Here is a 23204-nt window from a genome sequence, read left to right on the forward strand (position 1 = left end):
ATGTGTGTGTGTGTGGAATCATATCATGTGTCTGAAGTCACGTAGAGGGTTATCTCTGTGTCTAACACACACACACACACACACGTAAACAAAACATTTACTCGGAACACTGAGGAAAAGCACTCATGCTAGTGTTTATGCTACTGTGTCGCTGTCAGATGTTTAAACATCGACATAAACAAACTGAGAAAAACAAACAGTCTCCGTTTTAAACACGTTATTATCAAGTTTGGAACCAGCAAGTGAGTTAATGACGAACGAAGGACACTGGCAGCTAATTTGTACGACAACAACAAAGCGAGAGAGCGACGGAGGAAACAGCTGTCGTTCATTTCCACCGTCTTCATTAGAACTTTATTAGCAAACAGAAACATTCAGAGCCACAGTTTCCATCGCAGATGTGAAACAAAGTTTTATTACAGCTTAGTTTCAACTCTGAGCTCTAGTTGATATTTAAGTGTCTTTTTTAAGTTAAGTGAAAACGTTTTTTTGTCCTGTAGGAGAACACATTAAATTATAATATGACATAAAAACACACTGTGAAAGTAAATAACTATAAATATCAAAATAAAACCCACAAAATTCTCATATAAATATGACAAATATACAACATTATTTATAGAGATTAGATTAGATTAAGGACAGTTGATTCTGAATGGTATGCAGCAGCAAGGGATAAGTGAAGCTCCCTTCAGTGTTGGAATGCGGCCTGTCCTGCGTCGCCGTGGCGACGGGAAAACTCTGCTGTTGTGTTGAAGAGGATTTGTTTCTCAGCTCAAGGTAAAGTTCACACTTTTTCACTTTTAAACCAAAGTTTGTGTCGTCGAGATTATTATTTTTTAAAAACTGTGTGTGTGTGTGTGTGTGTGCGCGCTTCAGTGTGATTGACAGGTGAGGATGGACGCTGCTGTGAGACACAGACGAGGACGAGGACGCTCGTTTCTGCCTGAATTAACGACGACGACCACCAACATCAGCAACAGGAACAGGAAGTGGAGATCAGGTGATCAACACAGGTGTGTTTAAGTGTTTTTTGTTTGGTTTTCTGGGTGAAGTATTGTGTTTGTGAGTGACCTCACTGAGATAACTGTGTGTGTGTGTGTGCAGGATGAAGAACGTGGATGAATTCCCTCAGATCAGCTCGAAAGAAGAAATTGCCACGTGAGTTCAGACTTTTACGCTGAAAACTGTTTTTAGACTTCTATTATATTGAAGTCAAATTCCAGGCTCACTGCGCCCCCTGCTGTCACACTGATGTTATTGTCTCTCGTGCAGGTTCAGGAACAGCCAGAAACAGAGTGTGTGTGTGAAGATGCTGCAGGAAGGTTTTCACAGGTGTGTGATTGACATTTACCTTTCATTGATCTGCGGCCTCCACCAATCACAGCACAGCTCTCCCTCTTTCCCCCTCCCTCCCTCTATCTCTCAGGTCGTTCTCTGAGCTCTTCTCTCTGCTTCAGGTGGAGCAGCAGAAGAGGGCGGAGTCTGATCCAGGATCAGCTCAGCAGCTTCAGCCAGAGAAACTGGAGACGATGAGGCTTCACCTGTGCCGGGCCGAGCAAGCTGAGCGCAGCGGTACACACACACACACACACACGCACGTGTAATGAAAACTGATCAAAACAAAACAAAACATGCTGCCTCATTTATGGGATGTATGCCGATTTAAAGACAGCGTGTCATTTGTTATGGTAAGATGTAAAATGATGGTCAGGTTGTATGATATACAGGTCTGTATCATGGTTTAATGTAAAAGTGATGCATTTTCTCAATGGGGTTTTGTTATTTAACATTTAAAAAAATGAGAGAATGATGCAGGATTTTCCTCACACTGTTTCCTGTGTGTGTGTGTGTAGGTTCCTGGTCTGTGGTGTGTGAGCAGCGTCTGGTCCTGGGTCAGTACTTCTCAGCGCCGGAGGACCGGTCCCTGAGTTTGCACTTCCTCCGCAGCTGTGCAGGAGGAGAGCGAGCGGGGAACTGCAGGGCAGCCGCCGAGGCCCGGGCCTGTGTGGCTGAGCTGTACCTGCAGCAAGGTGGACACACACACACGTTCGACATTCATGACTTGAGGGGACATTGCATTGACTTACATTCATTTCTTGGAGACTTACTCTAACCTTAACCACAATTACTACTGGCCTAATCCTAATCCTAACCCTAACCCTAACCTAACCTAACCTTAAAACATATCTTCACCTTAAAATGTAGTAATTTACATTATGGGGACTTGCTTTTTGTCCCCACAAGGAGGACAAGTCCCCATAATGTGACTGTGTAAACAGGTTTAGGTCCCCACAACATTAGTAATACCTGGACACACATACACACACACACACACACCTTACTGAACCCTCATGTCCACCATTTTCAGTTTTTGTTGTAAAAAAAAAACTCCATTGAGAAAATGACTACATTTGGCATTAATCATCTTACATGCATGTATTTGACATAAATAGACCACCATTTCACATCTTTCCACAACAAACAACATGTTGTCTTTAATTCGGCATAGATCCCTGTGTGTTTGAACCGCTACTGTGTGTGTGCAGGAGAGCTGGAGCAGGCGAGGCAGCAGGCAGAGCAGTGCCTCAGACAGACTGAAGGGGGCAGCAGCTGGTCGGACTCGACCGGGCGACTCCTGCAGATGCGGGTGCGCGGGACGTTGTGGAGAATCTACGACCGACTCGCTGACGCGCCACTGGAGGCCCGGAACTACACTGACGCCCTGCGGCTGCTGCACAGGAGCCACCCGTGTAGCCCACAGGGAGTGCAGACACTGTGTTCTAATCCAAATTGAAAATCCATCTCTGACTTTAGTATTCACCAGTCTTTCTCAGCTCATCAGCTGGCTGTGTGCACACAGACAGTATTCCTCACCCGTGTGAACTTGGAGCACATTTCCTCAGCCTCTTTGATCATGCCAGCCTTCAGCATGTACTTGGCACACTTGGAGTTGATGAATCTGTCAGCAGTGTCCAGAGCCTGGGCCTCGTCCATCCACTGAGCGGCTTCTTTGATGTTCCCAGCATGCTGCGGGAGGGTAAAGGTCAATTCAACAGTCATGACTGAAGACGGCAACACAAGAGAACATTTGTCAGTTACATACTCGGCAGCAAACACACATGTCCAGGACGTGTTACCTTGTAAATCTTGGCTTTGACAAGGAAGAGTTCGATAAGTGTTGGCGTGCTCTCGATGGCCGCGTTGATGTATTCTAAAGCCAGTGTCTGCTGACCAATCATGTCGTAATGCTGCGCCAGGAAATACTGTACCCACAACAATGTGGTCGGTGGCTCTTCCTTTCCATCATCTGCAAGAGAGCAAGCCGATTCTGTAAGATTAGGCCTTTCAAACTGAAAGACTGGAGTAGGTAATCTAAAATATGATATTTGTCAATATTTGTCAGTGATCAGTCTGAATTGTTCTCCTCACCATTCTGGCTGAACATTCTACAGCTTTTTAATGACGTTTCATAGCTGACCACAAGCTCCTCTATTATTGACACCTGTGAGAAGAGAGAACAGAGTGGGTTACTTCACCCGCAGTAAAACTTGCACTGTTGTGAAGGAATATTTCTGAATATCTTGTGATTTAGATTGTTCAAACATCTGCAGCAGCAGCAGCCATCACCTTTTCTTTGTCATTGTACAGTGATTTGAGTGTGGTGAAGACAGGCGGACAGCCTTTACTAAAGTTCATCCTGAGATATCGGTCGAGACACTCTCTGAACTTCTCACCTGTAGACAGACAAAGGATCAAAGATAAACTCTGTGAAGTCCAATGACTTCAAGCACTGTTAGAATATAATATGAAGTAACAGTGAGGGCTCAAATAGTAACCTGAGATTACATTTTCACCACAGAGACAGACATTTTAATTAAAAATTATTATTAGCCACACCAGTGAGAAAACTGAGGGGCAGCCGGCGAGGAACCAGTCCTTTAGGAAACTGCACCCAGGCTTCCTCATAGATCTTGTGTCTATCCTCTACACTGCCTGAAAAAACAAAGAATGAATAAGATTAAAGATGAAATGAATGATAGAATGTTTTAGTGGTCAGTAATAATAAAAAAATGACTGGAGTAACAAATGTGCCATACCTGGTTTTAGGGCCTTTTCCAGGCCATGGTAATAGGACCAGTTCTCTGGATTCCTCTCCTGCAGTCGACGGTAAACTAATGTTGCTTCTTCCAGACGCTCCAACTTTAACAGCAACTCTCCTACAAGAGCAGAAAAATGGGATTCTCTCATGTCAAGGTACATTTGTTTATCGCTACTAAACAGATTCAACGTATGAATATGCAAAATTTGAATCTGCAAGGTAGAGGAACGTTGAGACCGAAAGCCTTCTTGTTTGTGTTTTGCATCGATCCATCAGATTTTAACAGGCTTTGGTTGTCTGCAGTATGGCAGTGCGAGTGTCCATGTGAAGCAGCAGCTCACCTCGTGTCTCCTCCACTGCCAGTTTGTCACAGATCTGCTTCTCGTAGTTTGACAGATGCTCCAGAGCCTCCTTGTACAGGCCAGCTTCCCTCAGCACCTGGTTCTGGTAGAGCAGCAGTTCGCTGTACTCATAGTCTACTTTATCTGGAGACGTCTGGACAAACACCAAGGAGAACACATTATTAAGTCTTTTTCAGACGTAGAATATGAGGAATTGTTGGCCTTATTCATCACAAACAGATGGCAGAGGGAGAAAATCAGAAGGGAGGATAACAGTACACTACAAATGTAAGGTGGTGTTCATTTTAGCCATCGAGGCATGAAAACTTATTTCTACTAGGTTGCAGGCCATTTAATGTTTTTATGTATATTCAAATATTTACCCATATGTGAAAAGAATAAACATTTAAAATAAAGGGCTCTTGTTCAACTTCTGGCCTACTTGTATGTGGTGGTGACGAGAGGTAGACCGATTAATCGGTTAATAATCAAGCAGATATTTGCCTCTTTTTAGAGAAATCATCTGATCATCATGATGATTTATTAATTGGCCAAATACTGGATTAATATAATAATATAGGTAGAAGAAAAGTGATTATTTGTGTGTTTAATATTTAGTCTATACACTAATTGTAGTGCAGAGTAATAAAATGTACATTGAATATATTTAATAACTGGTTACTAAAATTAGTTTGTTTGCATTATTCATCATTTAACAGTATTATTGTATTATATGGATAAAAAGAAAAGCGACTCAAAATGTTTGATTTGGCCATATAAAACCCCACATCGGTGAACCCTTTAGTGCAGACCAAAGAATTGTTTAACTGTCTTTACGTTAATGTAAAAGGGAGTGCGTCTGGAAGTTAAAGATAACAGTAGCGCAAGATATAACATAGCAACACTCACCATTTCTGACCAGTGAGAAATAACTAGAGCTACTGGGTGAATTTCTATGTTTGTACAGTTCAGGAAACTCTCCATCCTTCTTTCAAGTATACGTGCATTTGCTTTGTTGCTGCAGTTTGTTGTATAACATACAGTACATGGTACAAAGGCAGGAAGCAGACTAGTCTTATCAGGGTCAAACCAGAGAAAGAAAGAAAACCAGAAGGCCAATGTGGTTTAAACCCATGCACACACATACAGTATTTAAGACTCATGAGTAAAAGTGAGTGGCCACAATACATCATCTTGCACTGCTGTGTGACAGTCTCTACAAAATACTGAGCATTTGTTTGTCTATACGATGTTTGTCAATTGACACTGCAAAACAAATCTATCTACAGGTACAACTAACTTTGTAGAGTGCTCAGTACCGACTGTGTCTCACCTGTTGTGTTTTCCTGAACTCCTCAATAATTTTTGCAGCCATCTCGTAGTCTTCCAGGAGGTGATAGGCGATGGCATAGCCGATCCAGGAAGCTCGCTGGGCTGGACGCAGCTGTAACAACTGGTACCGTGTCTCCTATACAAGGAAAAACAAAAAAATGCAGGTTTTTTTTTTGGTCACACTGAACAGCAGAATCAACTGATCCAACTTCATTGTAGGTGATGTTGAAATTGGTATTAAATTATTATTTATTTACTTAGTAACTCAGTAAAATAAAAGTTTAAAGGAATAGTGAAAATATCCCAAACCAACCATGAAATATGAAACTATCAACATTTTTGATAGTTTGAGTAGTTTATATTTTCCAACCACATGACACAACTTTAAAAAAAGGTTAACACTGAATCAAGTCAAGCTCCTGGAGTAACATCTACAATTGTGGAGATGACAACTATGCCAATGGAAACAAACCTCCCATCTGTCAACCCCTCCCTATATCCAGAACACATTAATGTGCCAAGAATCAACATCCTCTCCTGTGCCACAACTCCAATGGCATCTACCCGACTGAATCACAATGCAAATTTTGGTTTCCACAAGCTGCAGTTTCCTACCCAGCACTGTGTATATTTCAGGTTATGTATTTATTGTAATTTGATTAGCTTCATTACATTATTGATACATCTTAAGTGTTTATGTGCTGCTCATTTTTATGCTTAAATAGCACTGACATTTGCAAGGCTGTGGTGCAAAGTTGGTTGGCCAAAGTTGGTTGGCCATTTGTTGGTATTTTAAATACCAACAAATGGCCAATGAATTCCAACAATTGCTAAATGCCTTCTGAACAATAATCAGCTCCCTCACAACTCTGTGCTTCTTATGGCATGTTTCCAATAGCCCGACTCGACACGGTTATTTAGCACTTCTATTAGTGATAGTACCTGGTACTTTTTTTAGTACTGGCGAGGTTCTTAGAGCGCTGTCACAGGAAGAGGCATGAGCAAGACGTCCAACACAAGAATCAAGCTGAACAGTGCCAATCTAGACTTAACAATCCTACAAACATGGGTTTATTTCCAACTATTACCAGGGAAATGTCTAAAATCTCGATATTTAACATGAGTCTGGTGTATTTAGCGACAGCACTGCCGATTGCAATTGGCATCACAAACCTTGCCGCTGTATTTCAGTGGAGTGACTTTGTCTCTGTGGGTCTCTGCTCCGGTCATGGAGGAAGTACTGAACAAATCTTTTTAATGCTAATAAACTGATTCTGATTCAGTTACACTGAAAACAACTGCTTTACAGTGTGGCGTATAAAGCGAAGTCACGGCAGTTCCATGCAGCTGTGTGGTGATGACTCCGCCCATGTTGAGGTAGTACTATATTGTAATGAAAACTAGAGCCGGACAGTAAAGGAGTACATTTACTTGAGTACAGTACTTTACTCAAGTACATTTGAGAGGCAAATATTGTACTCTTTACTCCGCTACATTTCTATCCATAACCGTGAGTACCCATTACTTCTTCTAAAAAAAAAATATATAAATAAAAAAAAAAGGAAAAAAGAAAAATCTCGGAAACCCTCAATTTTTGGTTTCCCTCTCAAACGTGATTGGATTGTGCAGGCGCCACTGATTTGTGAACTCTCCATGGTCAGATAATATTAACATTAACATTTTTCATAACTCCATGTAGGACATTTCTGTACATAAATGTAAGCACTGTGGCAGTAGTAATGCAATATTTAGAAAATATACTCTTGTACTCTTGGTACTTTTAAAAACAAGTACTTCAGTACTTTTACTTAAGTAGACATCTGACTGTAGTACTCGTACTTTTTAAAATTTAGCAAGGGGTATCTGTACTTTTACTCAAGTAATGAAGCTGTGTACTCTGTCCGCCTCTGATGAAAACACAACCTTAACTGTGCTGTGTTGAGCCAACCTGGGAACAGCTGGAAAAGGGGCTTTGGTATTGTGGTTTTTAGATTACGTGTCACCCGTCGACATTCTTTCTTTACAGTCAAGACAAACAGAAGCAGATAAAGGACACGGCAAACAAATAAAATGTTACCTCATTTTTGTTCATGAAAGTCAAAAAGAGGCAGAATAATAACATAAAAAACACAAACATGGCCAAACGTTACACACTACAGCTGTTTAAGTACTGATTCGAGAACGGTTATAAGTATAACAATTTTAGCATCATTATTAAAAGAAAATAACATTAAGTACTGTTGTGTAATGTTTTGTGCAGTGGGGAGATAAAGAGTAAAACTACTGAGGTGTCAGTTGGCAGCGCAAGGAGATTTAGCAATTTTGCTGATTCATAGTATTTACAAAAAAAGACATTGGTGGTCTAATATGCCCTGGCCCAGGCCGCTCCCATCCATATGTAATGCTTTCAAACAGACTTTTATCTTGTCATTTTGCACCTCACACTAAATAAGCATCGAAATCCCAGGCCCTGTCCCATGAGAGCTGTTCTACATAGTGACGGTTGACTGTAACCTGATCTCTGCCTGCTGATACACAGCAGCTTTTCCAGATCAGCGCCATACTGAGCCCTGGACCAGGCACTGTGACAGATGGGAGTGAGTGTATTCAGGAAAGTTCATTCACCACAAATGAATAAAATCTGTTTTGTTCCAGTATTATTAAGAAACGTTTCACAGCAGGGTTTTGAGATTCAGTACCAAGACTTTGCTTTGTCATTTCGAAATATAAAATATACCACAGAACTATTGTCCAATCAGGTAAAACCCATGCACCCCGAAACCCTCACAGTCCTCACCCTGTAGCCCTCCAGGTCTCGCATCTGGATCTGAAGAAGTGACAGGTCTCGCAGGATTTGCAGGTTGTCCTTGTCCCACTTGAGAGCGTTGCGGTAACACTTGATGGCCTCATCATACTTCTTATCCGAGCGCTGCAGTAGGCCGTAGACGTGCCAGCCTGGGACGCACAGGTTAAGGAAAACACACACTCACACACACTCATAGGTGGCACAACCAATCAAATGTTATGTCCAGGGTTGGTTGTGAAGAGAACACGTAGGCGTTCAACAAGGGTTGTTGGCATGAGAGGGCAACAAGCCACCGCCACAACCACACATGATGTCAACTCCTATTCAGACAGGTTCAGACACAAAGAGTGGCCACTGGACCAGCAGTTAAACGGGTGCGGTGTCCCTTTAAAAGCAACAGATAAGAGCTGATGTGTGACAACGTGTTGTGCCCCTTCCTCTTTCACTGGTGTTGCGCTGCGTCTAGTACTATCCTCTACAACGACTCAATTTGCTATTCTTTTAACACTGTGACCACCAACCTGTCTTGTTTCTCGCCGTCTATTGGCGACACTCTCGCTAACTCACTGTGTTACACACATATATTCACATATTATGCAAGTCTACCTGTTAGCTTAGCAGCGATGACTACTCTCACTGGGAAAATCCAAACACAACTGTAAAAGAGAACGACAAACTTAGCCGTACGTTAAACACCACAAATCTGCAACTACAACCCAGCATTGCACTGAACATAATGAACTGCATATGCAGCTGCTGAACAACCCAACCGTGTGATTGAGTGTAACAGATCGATCCAGATGTTACAACTGTGCTAAATCATAGTAGGAGAGGAATTAATCGTAAGAAATCAGGGTGCATGTCTGTCACCCTTTTCCCCCAAAGACACAATGACTATATAAAAGAATACAAAGACAGCAGAGTCTGCTTAGAGATTTGTTGAGTAGACAGGACACTTAGTCTGAGAAAGCACTTATTGGCTGCGGACGTGCAGATTTCTCTCCAGCCTGACTGAGACAAGAAAGAACAGAGGGAAGATGAGTTGACTGTGCCTCTACAGAGACAAGAACTCCTGAACAATCTGAGGCACCGCAGGGCATCCAACACACACATTCAGCTGCTTTTAGCTACCTCCATATCACTATGTTTTCTTTTCAAAACAGCATTTGTAGACACAAAAATAGTGTTTTAGCACCATATAGTACAAGTATAATTTGTGTCCACAGTAACAGACCTAAAATACACAGTGTGACCATTCAGTTAGACTGGGCATGCATGTGTCAATATTAACATAAAGCAGGTGTTTGTTGTACTTTGAGAAAGTATTGACAGAGCTTTTTGTTCACAGCTGATGGTCAAGTCATAGCCAATAAGAACTAGTGTGGAAGTGACTTAAACTGAAAGTTAAATTAGTTTGCACAGGTCTCTGTTTTCACACAAGAAAGACTTTAGGAGAAACCACAAAACTTTTGCATTATATCGTCTTTTTAGCTACAAAATACAGTGTTACTGGTGAGGCCTAAAACAGCCCTAGAATTTGCAATGTCCGCAATGTTTTTAAACCTCTCAGTTTTTGTGGCTCTAAAACAACGGGTGGATGACGAGCATATCTTGAGCAGATATGATATGCTGTAAAACAACAGCAGAGTAGTCATCAGGAAAAACTGCCATGTAAGGATACAGACATGGCTCCTGAGGTCATTGCGCAGGCCTCGTCTCACCAGGTCGTAGGCCTCCTCCTTTTTCCCCAGACAGTTCAGGGTCAAGCCCTTCATTGCCAGGGTCTCTGAAAGGAAGACAAGCACAGGACAGTTAGAGTACAGGATATTGTGAGACATACACTGACTGAGGAGGATACATTTTTCATCTACTCTTCTGCTACTCACCCCCATGCTCTGCAAACTTGGGGTTGGACAGGATTTGTTTGCAGAACTTGAGGCCGTTTCTGTATTGTTTGTGTTCGTAACATCGCTGTGAAAAAAGAGAGAAGGAAAAATCACATAAGGCCAAGAGAAAGAGGGTGATGAGTCAAAGACTAAGTGGTACATGCTTGCAAAATACACAGATAATGCCACAGTACAGTCTATTGACGTCATGTTGCGACCACCTTTTTAATAAAAAAAAAAGAATCAAAAGCACAAGCCTTGAGACCACCCCAAATCAATTTGCCAATTTTAAACCAAACTGGATTAAAACTAAGTTAGACACCTCAAATACAATAAACACACTCCTACGAAGGGTCTAACTATCCATATAAATATTTTTAGACTTTTGCACATAATGTTGAAATATTTTCCAACATTAAACTGAATTAATAACATGACCAGCATTTTATCATCAAATTATATTTAGATATAAAGATGCACATCCAGTAAACCACCACTTTTAAAGCTAGTGACCTACTGTCAGGGCAGAGAGTTAATGTGTGTATGAGAGAGAAATGAGAGGGTGTTAAACCGACAGATGGCCTTTCATCGTCTCACCACCGACTTGACTAGTGGCGAAAAAACAGAACGTCAAATTAACATACGGGGGCCAAGGTCGGTTATGAAATTATAAGTAATTCACTGTTGAGCGAAGTGAAGAATTACACCATTCCCTGAGACATGGGGCTAAAGGACAGAGGAAACACGTCCTTTCTCCTGCCAGTTGTTTCACCTTCATACATCACTCTAGGTTAACTGTACACATGAAGGACACTATGCAACAAAAGTGTGTATGCTGATAGTGATGTGTGTTGAAGACTGTCTGCTCAGTGAAGTAACGGACAAGCAACATACAAGAAGTACTAGGGATGTTAATGACTAACTACTGATTAGTTATCATTAGGAATTTATAGTTAGTGACAACATCTGTTTCGCCTGATTCCCCTATGTATGACTGCTGTGTAGTTACAACTTTTAACAACGGGGGTGCACATCATAACACAAACATAATTTATTAGCGAGAGAAGAAGTCAAAGAGCATGAAAACAAACTGGCTGCACCTTTGCCAGATTACAGCACCACAACTCATGCAGGGAGAGTGCAGTGACAACCATGATGCTACTGTACAAATTGTTGCAAACTGATCTTGGACAGACTCTAAGCAGGAATAGACAGGCACGTGCTGACTGCAGTTTTTACATGTTATCACAACATCCTGTTTTTGTCGTTTCGTTTCAGTGTTAAGTCTTTTGGCCAACAACCGAAAATGCCTTTGTTGGCCATTTTCGGACGATATGCTTTGGTCGCCGAATTTCTGGTGAATCTCTAACAGTAGTTTTCAAATGTATCTAAGAGAACTGAGACAAGTTGAAAAAACAAACAAAAACCCCTCTGGACATAAACCCTATTGAAGGCAAACGCACCAATGTAAGGGTACAGTGTGTAAAGTCTAGGTGAAATAATTTGTATTCCGCAGAAACTGAAAATAAAATAACTACACTGGCATTTAAGTGTACAATCACCTTGAAAAAGAGGGCAAGATATATTGTGATAGTTGTTTTAAAAGATATGGATATTGATATTATCGAGTATTTAAATGACTTCACAAAAAACTCCACACAGTGAAACTCCACACCACCAACACTCAATCTTAAATATCGAAAATGTCATCATTATCCACTGATTTGAAACATTCCTTGATGCTGAAAATGCTCTATTAAAGCAGTGATCAAACAGTGAGCTTTAGCATTGCAACACAATTTACCTATAACATGGTCTGACACAGGACAAAATAGTCAAAGTTCAGTTACGCAAGTTACGCAAGTGTACCAATGCTACTGCAGACACACAGCTCTGTACATTTAACGTAAATTTAGCAACACCAACGCCACCAGCTGCACTTATCCAGCTGCACTTATCCAGCTTATTCTCTACCTCACCCAAAATAACTCAGAATGACGGCTCTGGGCTGCAGGTCTCACTGCAAAGAAGCCACAGGGGCACACTTTTCAAAGCTTTCACTAAAGCTAAATGCTCATGGCATGTTGGAAGGAAGTCTTTTGTGGTTGCTGTTGGTTTCAGTTAAGTGAAGGCATTTACAATTTCACAAGTACAGCAATGTTGTTAGCCCTGCGTCTCTGGCACAAATAATAATAGAAAGGACGCATTTACCTTACCGTCGTTGCGTCGATGGGACGCGCACTGTATCCAGCCAATTCGCTGTACCCCCACCCCCCCAGTTTCCGCTACAGTGCACATAAATTGCGCTGCCCCAATGCAACAGAGCCTACATAACCAACATTATAACAATATGCATAAACTTTCCAATACATGCAATTATCCATTTGGTAATCTTAATCATTATGCAGCAGTCTCTGTGCTGATTGGGAAACTGATCGACATGATGCGAGTGCCATTTTCCTGAATTAGTGGGTTCCACAAAAGCTGAACCTGAAAAACTTTGACCATCTTAAACAGTGCAACAGAGACATCTTTTACAGGCTTTATTTTTCTACAGTCTTATTTGAACTCATAATGCAGAACATATGATTCACCTTATTTATTTTTGTGCCATTTCAGTTATAATGTTCTACTCACAAAGTACCCACAAAGTATTTAATTGCTATTTTTATGATTTGTTTTATTTGAATGTATTTATTTTGGTGCCATTTACCTCATACTGTATAAAGTTCTATGTTTGCATATTTTATTTTGCAAATATTAAAGTTGATAGTTGTCATAGCCATATAAGATCAAACGAGTTAAACGCTGCACTTTGTTAAAAATGACTACATTTATTAGTAATCACTGAATCTCCCTGGGTCCCGGGACACATTACATTAAAAGTGTAGAAGTGTTCCAAATATTTGTTCCTAGTCGGAAATATTTAAGCTATTTCCAGCCCTATCCTATACATTCAGATAATCCTGGACAAACCACTTCAACTCAGTTTCATTCCATTTATCACCGAGACTCCTCATTGAACAGGCATGTTACTACAGGAATCAGTAAAATCATGTGATATTCTTAGAGGTCCACTTTTATAATTATAAACATGCAGTTATCACATTTCAAAACAAAACCCACTAATTTATACTACTTTGGTTTCAGGTTTCATGACTCTGAAAAGTTATCCCAGCAGTAATATTTTTTGTGTCTTGTATTAACATGGTTCAAAGTGCATATTGGGTTGTGTTGTATCGATACACCAGTTACAGGTTTCGTCTGGTGTTGGTGCAGATATGGAGAACTTGGTTGTGTGCAATGGATTGCCCTAAAAATGCCCAGGGGAGTTTACATGCAACAAGAAGAAACACTTGCCCTTTTAATGGTATTAGTGGTGCTAAGTGCAACTCTAGTGTAAGACAAGACTAAAAGGAAACAAGTATCCCCTGTCCCTGCAAGAACACAACTGAACTGAATCAAACTGCACTGCCATGGAGAAGCTGGGCAGCTGCCAACTTCTAATAATGCATTTGGGCACAGTCAGGGAAAACAAAAATAAAGAGGGGTGTGGTCGGCTTCCAACTACAGCCAGAGAGAAAACCGCCTTGTATCACATTCCGACTACAGAAACATTAAAGATTTTATTTATCGGTTCCTCATTCACAAACCACATCAAACTATTGCAGACTTCTAGTAGACTTTTCTAGTATTAGAAAAGTGTTTAGTCATTACACTCATTACTAATATGTATCTGCCTGCACTGGCGTGTGATGCAAAAGGTCTTTTATTCACCAAATTATAATGCAACAGTGACTTAGGTACACAATGTCGTGCAGTAAGTTTCTCCATAATTTGGAATTTCATGGGTAATTTAACAATTATTGTACTGAAAATCTAAATCTATATGTCATATAATTCTTATTATTTTCACAATATGTTGATTATATTCATGATTAATAAATGAGTTGTCACCAATGTCAATTGGTGGCAACTTGATTATTTTTTTCAGGAACCAAAGATATTCAACTTAATGTCATATATGAATAAAGACACCACTTTTTTCATTTTATGAAAAACAATTAACTAAAATGGATTACGTGACAGTCAAATAGTTTGCAGCTAATTTAGTAATTGATTAATACACTGAATGTGATAGACCTGGACTCAACAATAGCTTGGGGAAAATAAGCTGCCATGTTGCAAACACAGGCACTCATTTTTATTTATGGTTATTATTATTATTATTATTATTATTATTATTATTATTATTATTATTATTAGGTGCAAGTCACAGTTCTGGTTCTCCTGCAACAGGGAACAACTCCACACTCTCTTCCATTTTGCCCAGAAACATCCACTTACTCCAGCACTTTCAATACAAATTTTTAAAAAAAATGTTTATCTGAAAGAATTGGCAACAATAAACTGCAAGCTGCTGACATGTTACAGGCACTGAGCAATTATGGCATGTAAGCAGAGGCAGGCTTGTATATAAGGCAGTAAAAACTACTCTGAATTGAAATCCCATGCAGGGTTGCACAATACCAGGGTTCGAGCCAGGATTTTATTTTAGTATAATGCAGGGCTAAAATAAAATATTATATATTAGTATAATAAAGAACAAATTTCACTAAACAGCAATGGCCATTGTCTGTCTGTGTGCTAGCATTTTAGCTTATGAGTGGCGTTGTGTTATGCCTTGAAAAAAGAAAACAGGCAAATGATTAGTTGATACTCTTTATACTTCAAACTTACACTTTAATAGGCAGCTATTATCATATTAGTGATATAATTGAAGTGATTACCTGACCGTGCTCTTTCAAGTTTCAAGTCTGATTGGAGAAGGGCGAATGACTGTCAAATTGCGTCATACGGATTTGCGTCTTTATAACACTTTAATGAAGTCATTGACATGCATTTGGAGGCTGGAGCCTGGTTCTAATGGTTCAGAGGATTAAAACGAGCCGTCAATCACTGAAATTAACCAATCGACCACTTTTCTCTGCAAATATAATTACTGTGATACTGCGTGAACGTTGTAAATATTGTGTAAAGTGAAAATTGTAATTATTATAAATAGTTGATTGTAGATTTTTCATGTTTTCTTTTGTTTTTCTCCCTGTTATTGTTGTTATTCTTGCTGTTATTATTGTTACAGTTTTATTATATTATTTTCAGTAAATCTATTCATGTTAGAGACAAATAGAATCATTTTGTATGGTTTTATTTTATTGAGGGTAATATATTGATATGCAAGTCATTTTTTTTTATTCAAACCAGATCAGTCACATCAGTAGTGACATGTAAATATTAATAATTTGGTACCTAAGAAATGGCACAGATGGTGCCAAACTAGAGAACCCCTAAGCATCACTTTACTAAAACCTCCAATTTTACTCTGCTTCACTTCAGCAGCATCAGACTTTGCACAGCTCATGTCCACATGTTGTTACATGATTCCTTGAGTTTTTAAGCTCCTTTGAAATGCAATATTTTTTTAGGCGAGGGAAAAAAATCCTTCATTTACACTGGGTTCCATCTGCATTTACTCTTGATACAGTGGCATCTACAGTGAAACTAACACTTCTGAAATCTCACAAGTGTTATCTTTATTTTGATACCAAATTAATTCACATATAGCTTGTAATTGCAGAGATATAGTCCATTTAGATTGGGCATGTCATTATCGAGCAGGGACCCAAAAAAGGCTCTTTTGAGTGGACACTAGTGTGACCGAAAGCTGGTATTGTCCAATAGGAGCTTGGTCGCAAGTGAAGCCTCTTGTCCTCCAATTCCACATCAACATTGCACCCTCTAAGTTGCAAATCTTGATGCTTCAAAGTAGAGATGCACTGATCGCCAAACATTTCTGGCCAAGATCAGTTTGGAACACCAATAAAATGGTTCCAATAAGATGCGAGTACACAATGGAACCTATTATGCGCAAAAGCGAGAGATTATGAACTCTCCGCGACATTCACATAAGAATGTTTTTTATGGTATTTTGAAGTTTCTGACCTTTCTGTGGGTATGCACTAGGTTTGTATTAAAGTTAGACAAGGCTTTATGACATGTTTGATGCTGCATGCGACAATGCCCCCGGTATCATTTTAGAACCAGCAGTCATCCCCTTATTTCTAAACAATATTTTCACTTCCTATTTAGCTTAAGGAGGCACCTGAAGATCCATGTCCATTTTTTACATATGATTTACGATTTGTGGTCTATGATGCTTGCAAAACGGCGACAGCAGGTCAGTGTCAATATATCACACAAGTCATATTGTCATCACAATATTTCACATTATAAAAACAAGATTTCCTGATAATGTGCAGCCAAAATACAGCCAATGTGATACTCCTAGTAACTCTATTGCCACTTAATAGTAGGGGTGGAAATCACAGGGTACCTCCCGATACTATACGCAATACAAGGTCCATAATACCAGCAATGGCACAATACAATGGTTCTGTGATAATCAATACATAGGAAAACAAAACTTTTGTGAAAAGATAAACGTGCAGGAGTTCTCTATTTATTCACACCATGGAGAACAAAGTGCATAAAGTAATGTATTGGACATAGATGGGGCTTCTCTTAACATAGCTTTCTCATCCATTGTCCCACTGTAAACTCCCTCTTCTTGGGCCAGGGTAACTTATGCCCAAATTTCCCTCATTAGGAAACCAGGGTTTACAGCGCCACTGATGACAGCTCTGTATGGGTATGGAATTTCCAAACTGCTTGTGAAACAGTCATAATGACTTTTGGGGAAATCTACCCTGACTGGGGCAAAGCTGGGGAAGATCGCCACCATAATTCCTGTGTACAGCGCGCATGCCGAAAGCAGATTCTCGCTCCGAAACAAAACAGCCTGTCTCAGGAAAAAGGGACAAGGTGGATGAGGATCACAAGTTGTCACAAACACTTGGACAAATTTGATTTCACAAAAGCAGCTGAACACTTCACTTATGTGAAACACAGACACAAACTGACAAATCTTGAATCGTGACATTTGGACCAAGCTGTACATTTTCTTGTCACACTTATTTCCCTTATTTATTTCGAAGTTAATGCAAAAGATAAATGTGCAATGCAGTCTTAATTTAAAGGCATCGGACCCTGCAAAATGTATTGTTTTTATGGTTAATTCAGCAGGGTATCCATTGTTTATTTCTCATTTAGGGTATAATAATTAGATTTTTGCCTGCTTAGTTTACATTTTGTGGAATGTTTGTTTTCCAGAATTCAATGAAATTTTTCTTGTTATGTGTGTCTGTTTAGGAATGCTGTATGTCCGGCACTAAATATGTGTGGTCTGAATTTTGAAATATTAACTGCAACATTGACTGTCAAAAATATTTTCTAGCGTAAACTATTAAGGAGAAATGCAGTAGTAACGCCCAGCGAATGAAACTGGCAGGGACTGTATGTTATAGAGTGCATTAATTTGGTCATTCAATTATTGATTTTGCCCTGGCATATCGATTATCGCATGGCACAAGGAAGGACAACGATACATCACCAAACCGATATTTTGCCCCACCCCTATTTAATAATAGTTTCTTAAGAGCACAAACTAGTGAGTGAACACTGCATCTTATGGTTTATTATATATCTCATATAACCCTTCAGTTTTCAATGTAACACATGATGGAAAGGCGTAAACGTGAAAAAAGGTGGATGGTTGGGTGGACGATGGGTGGGTTACTAGCTGCCATACCAAAGCAGGCCTGAAGCAGACACAGACTTGCTGACACAGTCACACCGGTCCTTCTACATATTCCTCTGGTGTACAATCCCTTTGGTCTGAACTAACCCAGACTGGCGTTAGTAATGTGGCTGTTGGCTGAGGTCCCCCGCTCCCTCTCTAGCCCCCCCTCCACTCACACACACAGATTAGCACTGACCATAACACCCATGTCGGCTAACCCTGAACTATCTGGTTAGCTAGCGTTAGCCACTTCAAACGTCAAATCAGGTGCCAAGTTAGCGTGACCAAGCCTGCACATGTCAAATGTGTACCTCTACATATCAGCGTACGGGATGTTTATGCAGCCAATCGCCAAACACAGTCCACAACACAAATAAAAGCAGCGTGGGACGCGAACTAAACAACACACGAATGTTGCACCGGCTAACGAGTTAGCCATCGTGGGACCTAACAACGGCGCTAAGTTGTGTTTGACAAGTGACGAGGCCTGTGTTCACTAACTACCACAGTCAGCTCCATTATCACAACAAGCACATGTGTCGTTAACTGTATAGACGCGCTAAATAAAACAAAAATAATCTTAAAATCACGAGCAGTCTCTGTTGTTTCGTGTTTCGGTGACAGCGCACATTAGGGCCGGGGCAGGCTAGCTAACTCATTCAATGATGCCATTTTGCTAGCCAGGCTGAGGCTACTACTAACACCGGAGAGCTACACCGACTCTCCGCCAGAGCTTTCAGTCCGTCATTTGCCGCTGAAAGCCGCGGCTCTTCACCGACAAACTCACCAAGATCCTCTTGAAGAGAGCGTTCTCTTTCGGCGGAAGAGTAACTGTCGGCATTGTTGCGTTAGAGATCAGTTTCCCCCCTCGACCTCAGCACATGTAGCTAAAGTTAGCCCGGGTAGTCCAGATGAGTAGAGCTGAGTGAATGATGGCCCTGGCCCGGCTCGCCTGTTTCTGTCGCTCCGCTCGATTGCTCCGTTTTCTCTCTGCACTCACTTCCTCCTCACGTGGGGGCGGAAGCCAGGCCACTATTCAAAATGGCGGCGGCAGAGTTTAACACATGGCCCAACATGACAAATGGAAAGAAACCCAATCTGGGTATTGGTGAATTTGATACAAAATACAGATACTGTATGATTCATTTAAATATTAAAGTGTAATCCCCCCCACACACACACACACTTTATGAATGCATGCTTATGACAATTTAAAGGGTCATCTTTAAAGCTCCAGTCTGTAATTTCTATCAACAAAACACTGCTAGCATACGGAATGAGCCCGAGAAGTAAATGAAAGACAACAAAGCCTTGTTTTCATACATCAAACATGTATGAATGTTAGATGTAGTGATGGATAGGTGAAGCATAATGAAGCATTGAAAGCTTTTCATCAAATTGGTTCACTCACAGGGAAAGCTTCTTGAGGCTTAATTTGCTCCATTAAACCATCTACTGGACAAAAACAATAGAGGTTGAGCTATTAAATTTTTATGACATTAGTGGTTTGTGTATACTTTTCAAACTAAACTGAATTAATCTATTCTCCATGATGACACTAAATATGTGATGTACCTATATAATTAGTTTATATTTTTGTGAGATTTAAACCTTAACCTTTTGAAATAACAATGGTCACATGTTAATGTGGAAATAATACAATAGGGGGTGAGGACAGTGAATGTGCTTGTGTTACCTTGGGGAAACATGTTTGTTAATTTTTGTTCAGAAACAAAACATTTTCAGCGTAGTGTTCCACTGTCCCATATATTAATTTTGAATGGTGGACCAAATCATAGAGCACTTCCTTGAACCACACACCTATTCTTAGTCTATGACATACATTCTGAAGCCTCAGCACAAAAAGTGAGACTTCATGAAATGTTCATCTTTTGTCTCATATTCATCTTTTGATGTCAAACCCAAATGTTTTCAATCTATGGCAAAAATAAAAGAATTGGCCTCACTGTTCCAATACTTTTAGAGGGCACCGTATACCTAGTGCCCTGCCCGGCTTGGTCGTGGAGATAACCTGGAGGGAGTTTCAAAAGTCTGACTTTTACAAGACAGAAAACATCAGATGGGTTGCAGAGAGGAGGAAGTAGATATTTAAATAAATGAGTCGAAAGTCCCAATTTCATTTCACACGCTACACTAGTTCAAACAATAATGTATAGGCTTTATGTTTGTAGTAGAATTTACTATATATTTATGTAATTAGTTATAGTATATTGTATTTACTCTATATTTCACATGGTATGTTTTTATATTTATAATTCAGTTTTGTTTTCAAATAAATATCTTGCCAACATCACCATGGCTGTATTTACTTGAGAGGGTTTATAATGATATATATATATAACAAACAATCAAATATTTTTATATCCAAATGTTAATAAGCTGAGATGTACACTTCCACATCTCTACAAAAAACCCTGGCTTAAAACAATGTGTTACTTTGTTATTATAAGGTTCAGTTCAATCTTTGCCACCATGTAAAGGCAGTATTATTATATTAACATTAAACAGTAAATGAAGTTCTATTATCTCAGTATCATCATTAAAGTGTTAATGTTTCCTCATCATTTTTGCAGCACTCGGGTTCACTTTAAATGCTAAATGGAATCCTGTTGAAGTATAAACACATATTGTAGCATTGTGTGTTATGAACGCAATTCCAAATTTTTCCTCTACAGCTATCGGCAGCTGCACTGTGGCCCCAGTTTTAAATCAATTATTTATAATAATAATAACAATAATGATAATAACAATTAATACATAACAGAGTCGGTCACCACTAGAGAGCGCCACACTGACAGAAAAGAGGTGAAACCACATCACTGCTCACAACTACACAGCAAAATATGGTCTTCTTTGAAGCTCAGAGAGAGGGAGAGAGAGCATCATGGTCAGAATGTGTATGTTTATACATACACATACACAAACACAAACACAAACACAAACAGGTTATCTCAAACAAACCAGGGCAGCATACAGAACACTTATTCCCACTCCGATAATTTCCATTTAAATAACTTAATGAAACACAAAGAGAAAGATAAAGTCATCCCTTAGGTAATTAGAAACCTGTCTGAGTGTGTGTGAAAGAGAGAAAGAGGCAGAGAGAGAGGCAGAGAGATTTTCGTGGTGTTTTATTCATGGTGTGAGACAGCTTAGGCCTTGCTCTGCTGTTATCTGGTGGCCTCCTACTCCTCCACCACCACACTGGCTCCTGCAACCACATCCATCAACCTGACACACACACACACACAATCTCATCCCCCGTTCACATCTATTCCCTCCATATGTCTTTGCACTCCACATTTCTCCAGCTATTTCTTCACCGTATTACTCCAGGAGGAAAGACAGGAAAGAGAGAGTGCTTCTATGAACTCATCTCGTTCTCTTTGGGACACATCATCGTTGTGATTAGAGCCCATAACTGAGCCTCCTGAGTGTGTTAGCGAGGCTGATGGTGTCTGTTAGCGTTTGGCTACAGGAAGAGACAGACTGTTCATTATTAAATTGGACTCAACGCTGGTTCATTGACTCCTCAAAGAAGCAACAAAGACAAGTGCATATTTATTCACAAGACGATCACTCTTGTGTGATTATTACCGATGTTGAAATAAAGAAAATCACTCAGAAATGTCACTTTTGCTGGTTTCACTCATTTTGCTGAACAGAAACCTGCAGCGGAACACGGCTCAAAAATCATCGAGCAGACTATTGGAAAACTTACGGCCGTATGTGATCAGCTGACTGTGATTTTACAGGACACCTCCCATATTACAATATTCCATTATGATACTTCATTTTCATGATAATATTTCACAGAAATTGAAAGTAAACACATTTGTCTTGATATGAAATTATGTAGCCTATAATTCACACTAAAAAAAAACCTCTAACAAAAGCAGACAGAATAAGTAAATAACAACATATGGACAACTGTGATTAAAGCACAAAACACTAAACAAGCTTATATATGACTTAAATCATATTTTATTACAACATAAAATCTTGCTTATTTTTGCTATTCTCCCACCTCTGCTGTGTTTAAAGGACGAGGAGGTCACAGGCCATGTTTTAACTATAACACGATATAAAAAAGCCAGGCCCTAATTGATTGGAGGGCCCAAATGTGGCCCACGGGCCGCATGTTTGAGATCTTTAATGTACTGTACAGTGTGTGTGTGAGAAAAGTGTTGATTCAAACATTGAATGTCACTATGACAGAAATGGAAAGTAATGAATTACATTTACTTACAGTTGTTTTTGTGTGTACTTTAAAACTTGCAATTTTACTTTCCCTCAAGCATGTTTTGTTTGAAATAGGGTACTTGGCTACATCTGAAATCACGCCTGTTACTGATGACAGACACATGCAGTTTAGCATTAATGAGTAAAAGCCAATTCTAAAGATTCAGGCCCTAAACTTAATTATCCTCTCTAAATAGGCTTTGTGTCCTGCTTCTATGACGACAGTGATTCACGCAGCACCACAAAGAGAGGTCACTGAATGCATCATGTTCCTGAAGAAGTGAGAAAACACGCCTGAAATAGTCAGAGATCTGACATTGAGCATGCAAGGGCAGAGGTGGTGTTGGCAGGTGTCACCAGTTGAACCGCTTGCATATGATATATGAGGAAAATATGACATGATTCTTCTCTTTTGATGGCTCTTTCATAGGACCTGTGGTCTATGTATCGAGAAGAGTCCAAAGACCCTGAGATTTACGTTGGGAGTGACCAGGATGGACTGGATGTCAGAAATTAGGACAGCTCAGGTTTAGAAAATAAAGTAAGAGAGTCAAGGTTTAGATGGTTTGGTCACGTACAGAGGGTGGACAGTGAATATATTGGACAAAGGATGTTGAAGATGGAGCTGCCGGCAGGAGGAGAAAAGGGAAAAGGAGGTTCATAGATGTTGGTGCAACAGGAGAGGATCCGCTGTGGCGACCCCTAAAGGGAGAGGTCAAAAGAAGAAGAATACGAAGACTTATAAGCATGTGATGGATATATTCTACTGTATATG

At 40.0% G+C, this 23204-nt stretch overlaps 2 protein-coding genes across 2 annotated transcripts; one reads left to right on the plus strand and one right to left on the minus strand.

Annotated features, from left to right (window-relative positions):
* Nucleotides 1–712: 712 nt before the first annotated feature.
* On the plus strand, nt 713–2797 carry LOC122770971 (tetratricopeptide repeat protein 29-like). The gene is made up of 7 exons (XM_044028209.1): nt 713–780; nt 880–1016; nt 1108–1161; nt 1276–1335; nt 1430–1575; nt 1857–2033; nt 2550–2797. Exons 2-7 carry the CDS (start codon nt 898–900, stop codon nt 2795–2797), a joined length of 804 nt encoding a protein of 267 aa, XP_043884144.1. The 5' UTR covers nt 713–780; nt 880–897.
* Nucleotides 2798–2841: 44 nt separating this feature from the next.
* On the minus strand, nt 2842–19145 carry LOC122770972 (N-alpha-acetyltransferase 15, NatA auxiliary subunit). Its single transcript, XM_044028210.1, has 12 exons — nt 18954–19145; nt 10468–10552; nt 10263–10367; nt 8573–8730; nt 5777–5911; nt 4444–4597; nt 4101–4220; nt 3901–3996; nt 3631–3737; nt 3433–3505; nt 3141–3310; nt 2842–3030 (listed from the first exon to the last, which is right to left on the minus strand). Exons 1-12 carry the CDS (start codon nt 19005–19007, stop codon nt 2842–2844), a joined length of 1446 nt encoding a protein of 481 aa, XP_043884145.1. The 5' UTR covers nt 19008–19145.
* Nucleotides 19146–23204: the final 4059 nt, after the last annotated feature.

The sequence above is a fragment of the Solea senegalensis genome, linkage group LG6 (assembly GCF_019176455.1).
Source record: "Solea senegalensis isolate Sse05_10M linkage group LG6, IFAPA_SoseM_1, whole genome shotgun sequence".
NCBI lineage: Eukaryota > Metazoa > Chordata > Actinopteri > Pleuronectiformes > Soleidae > Solea > Solea senegalensis.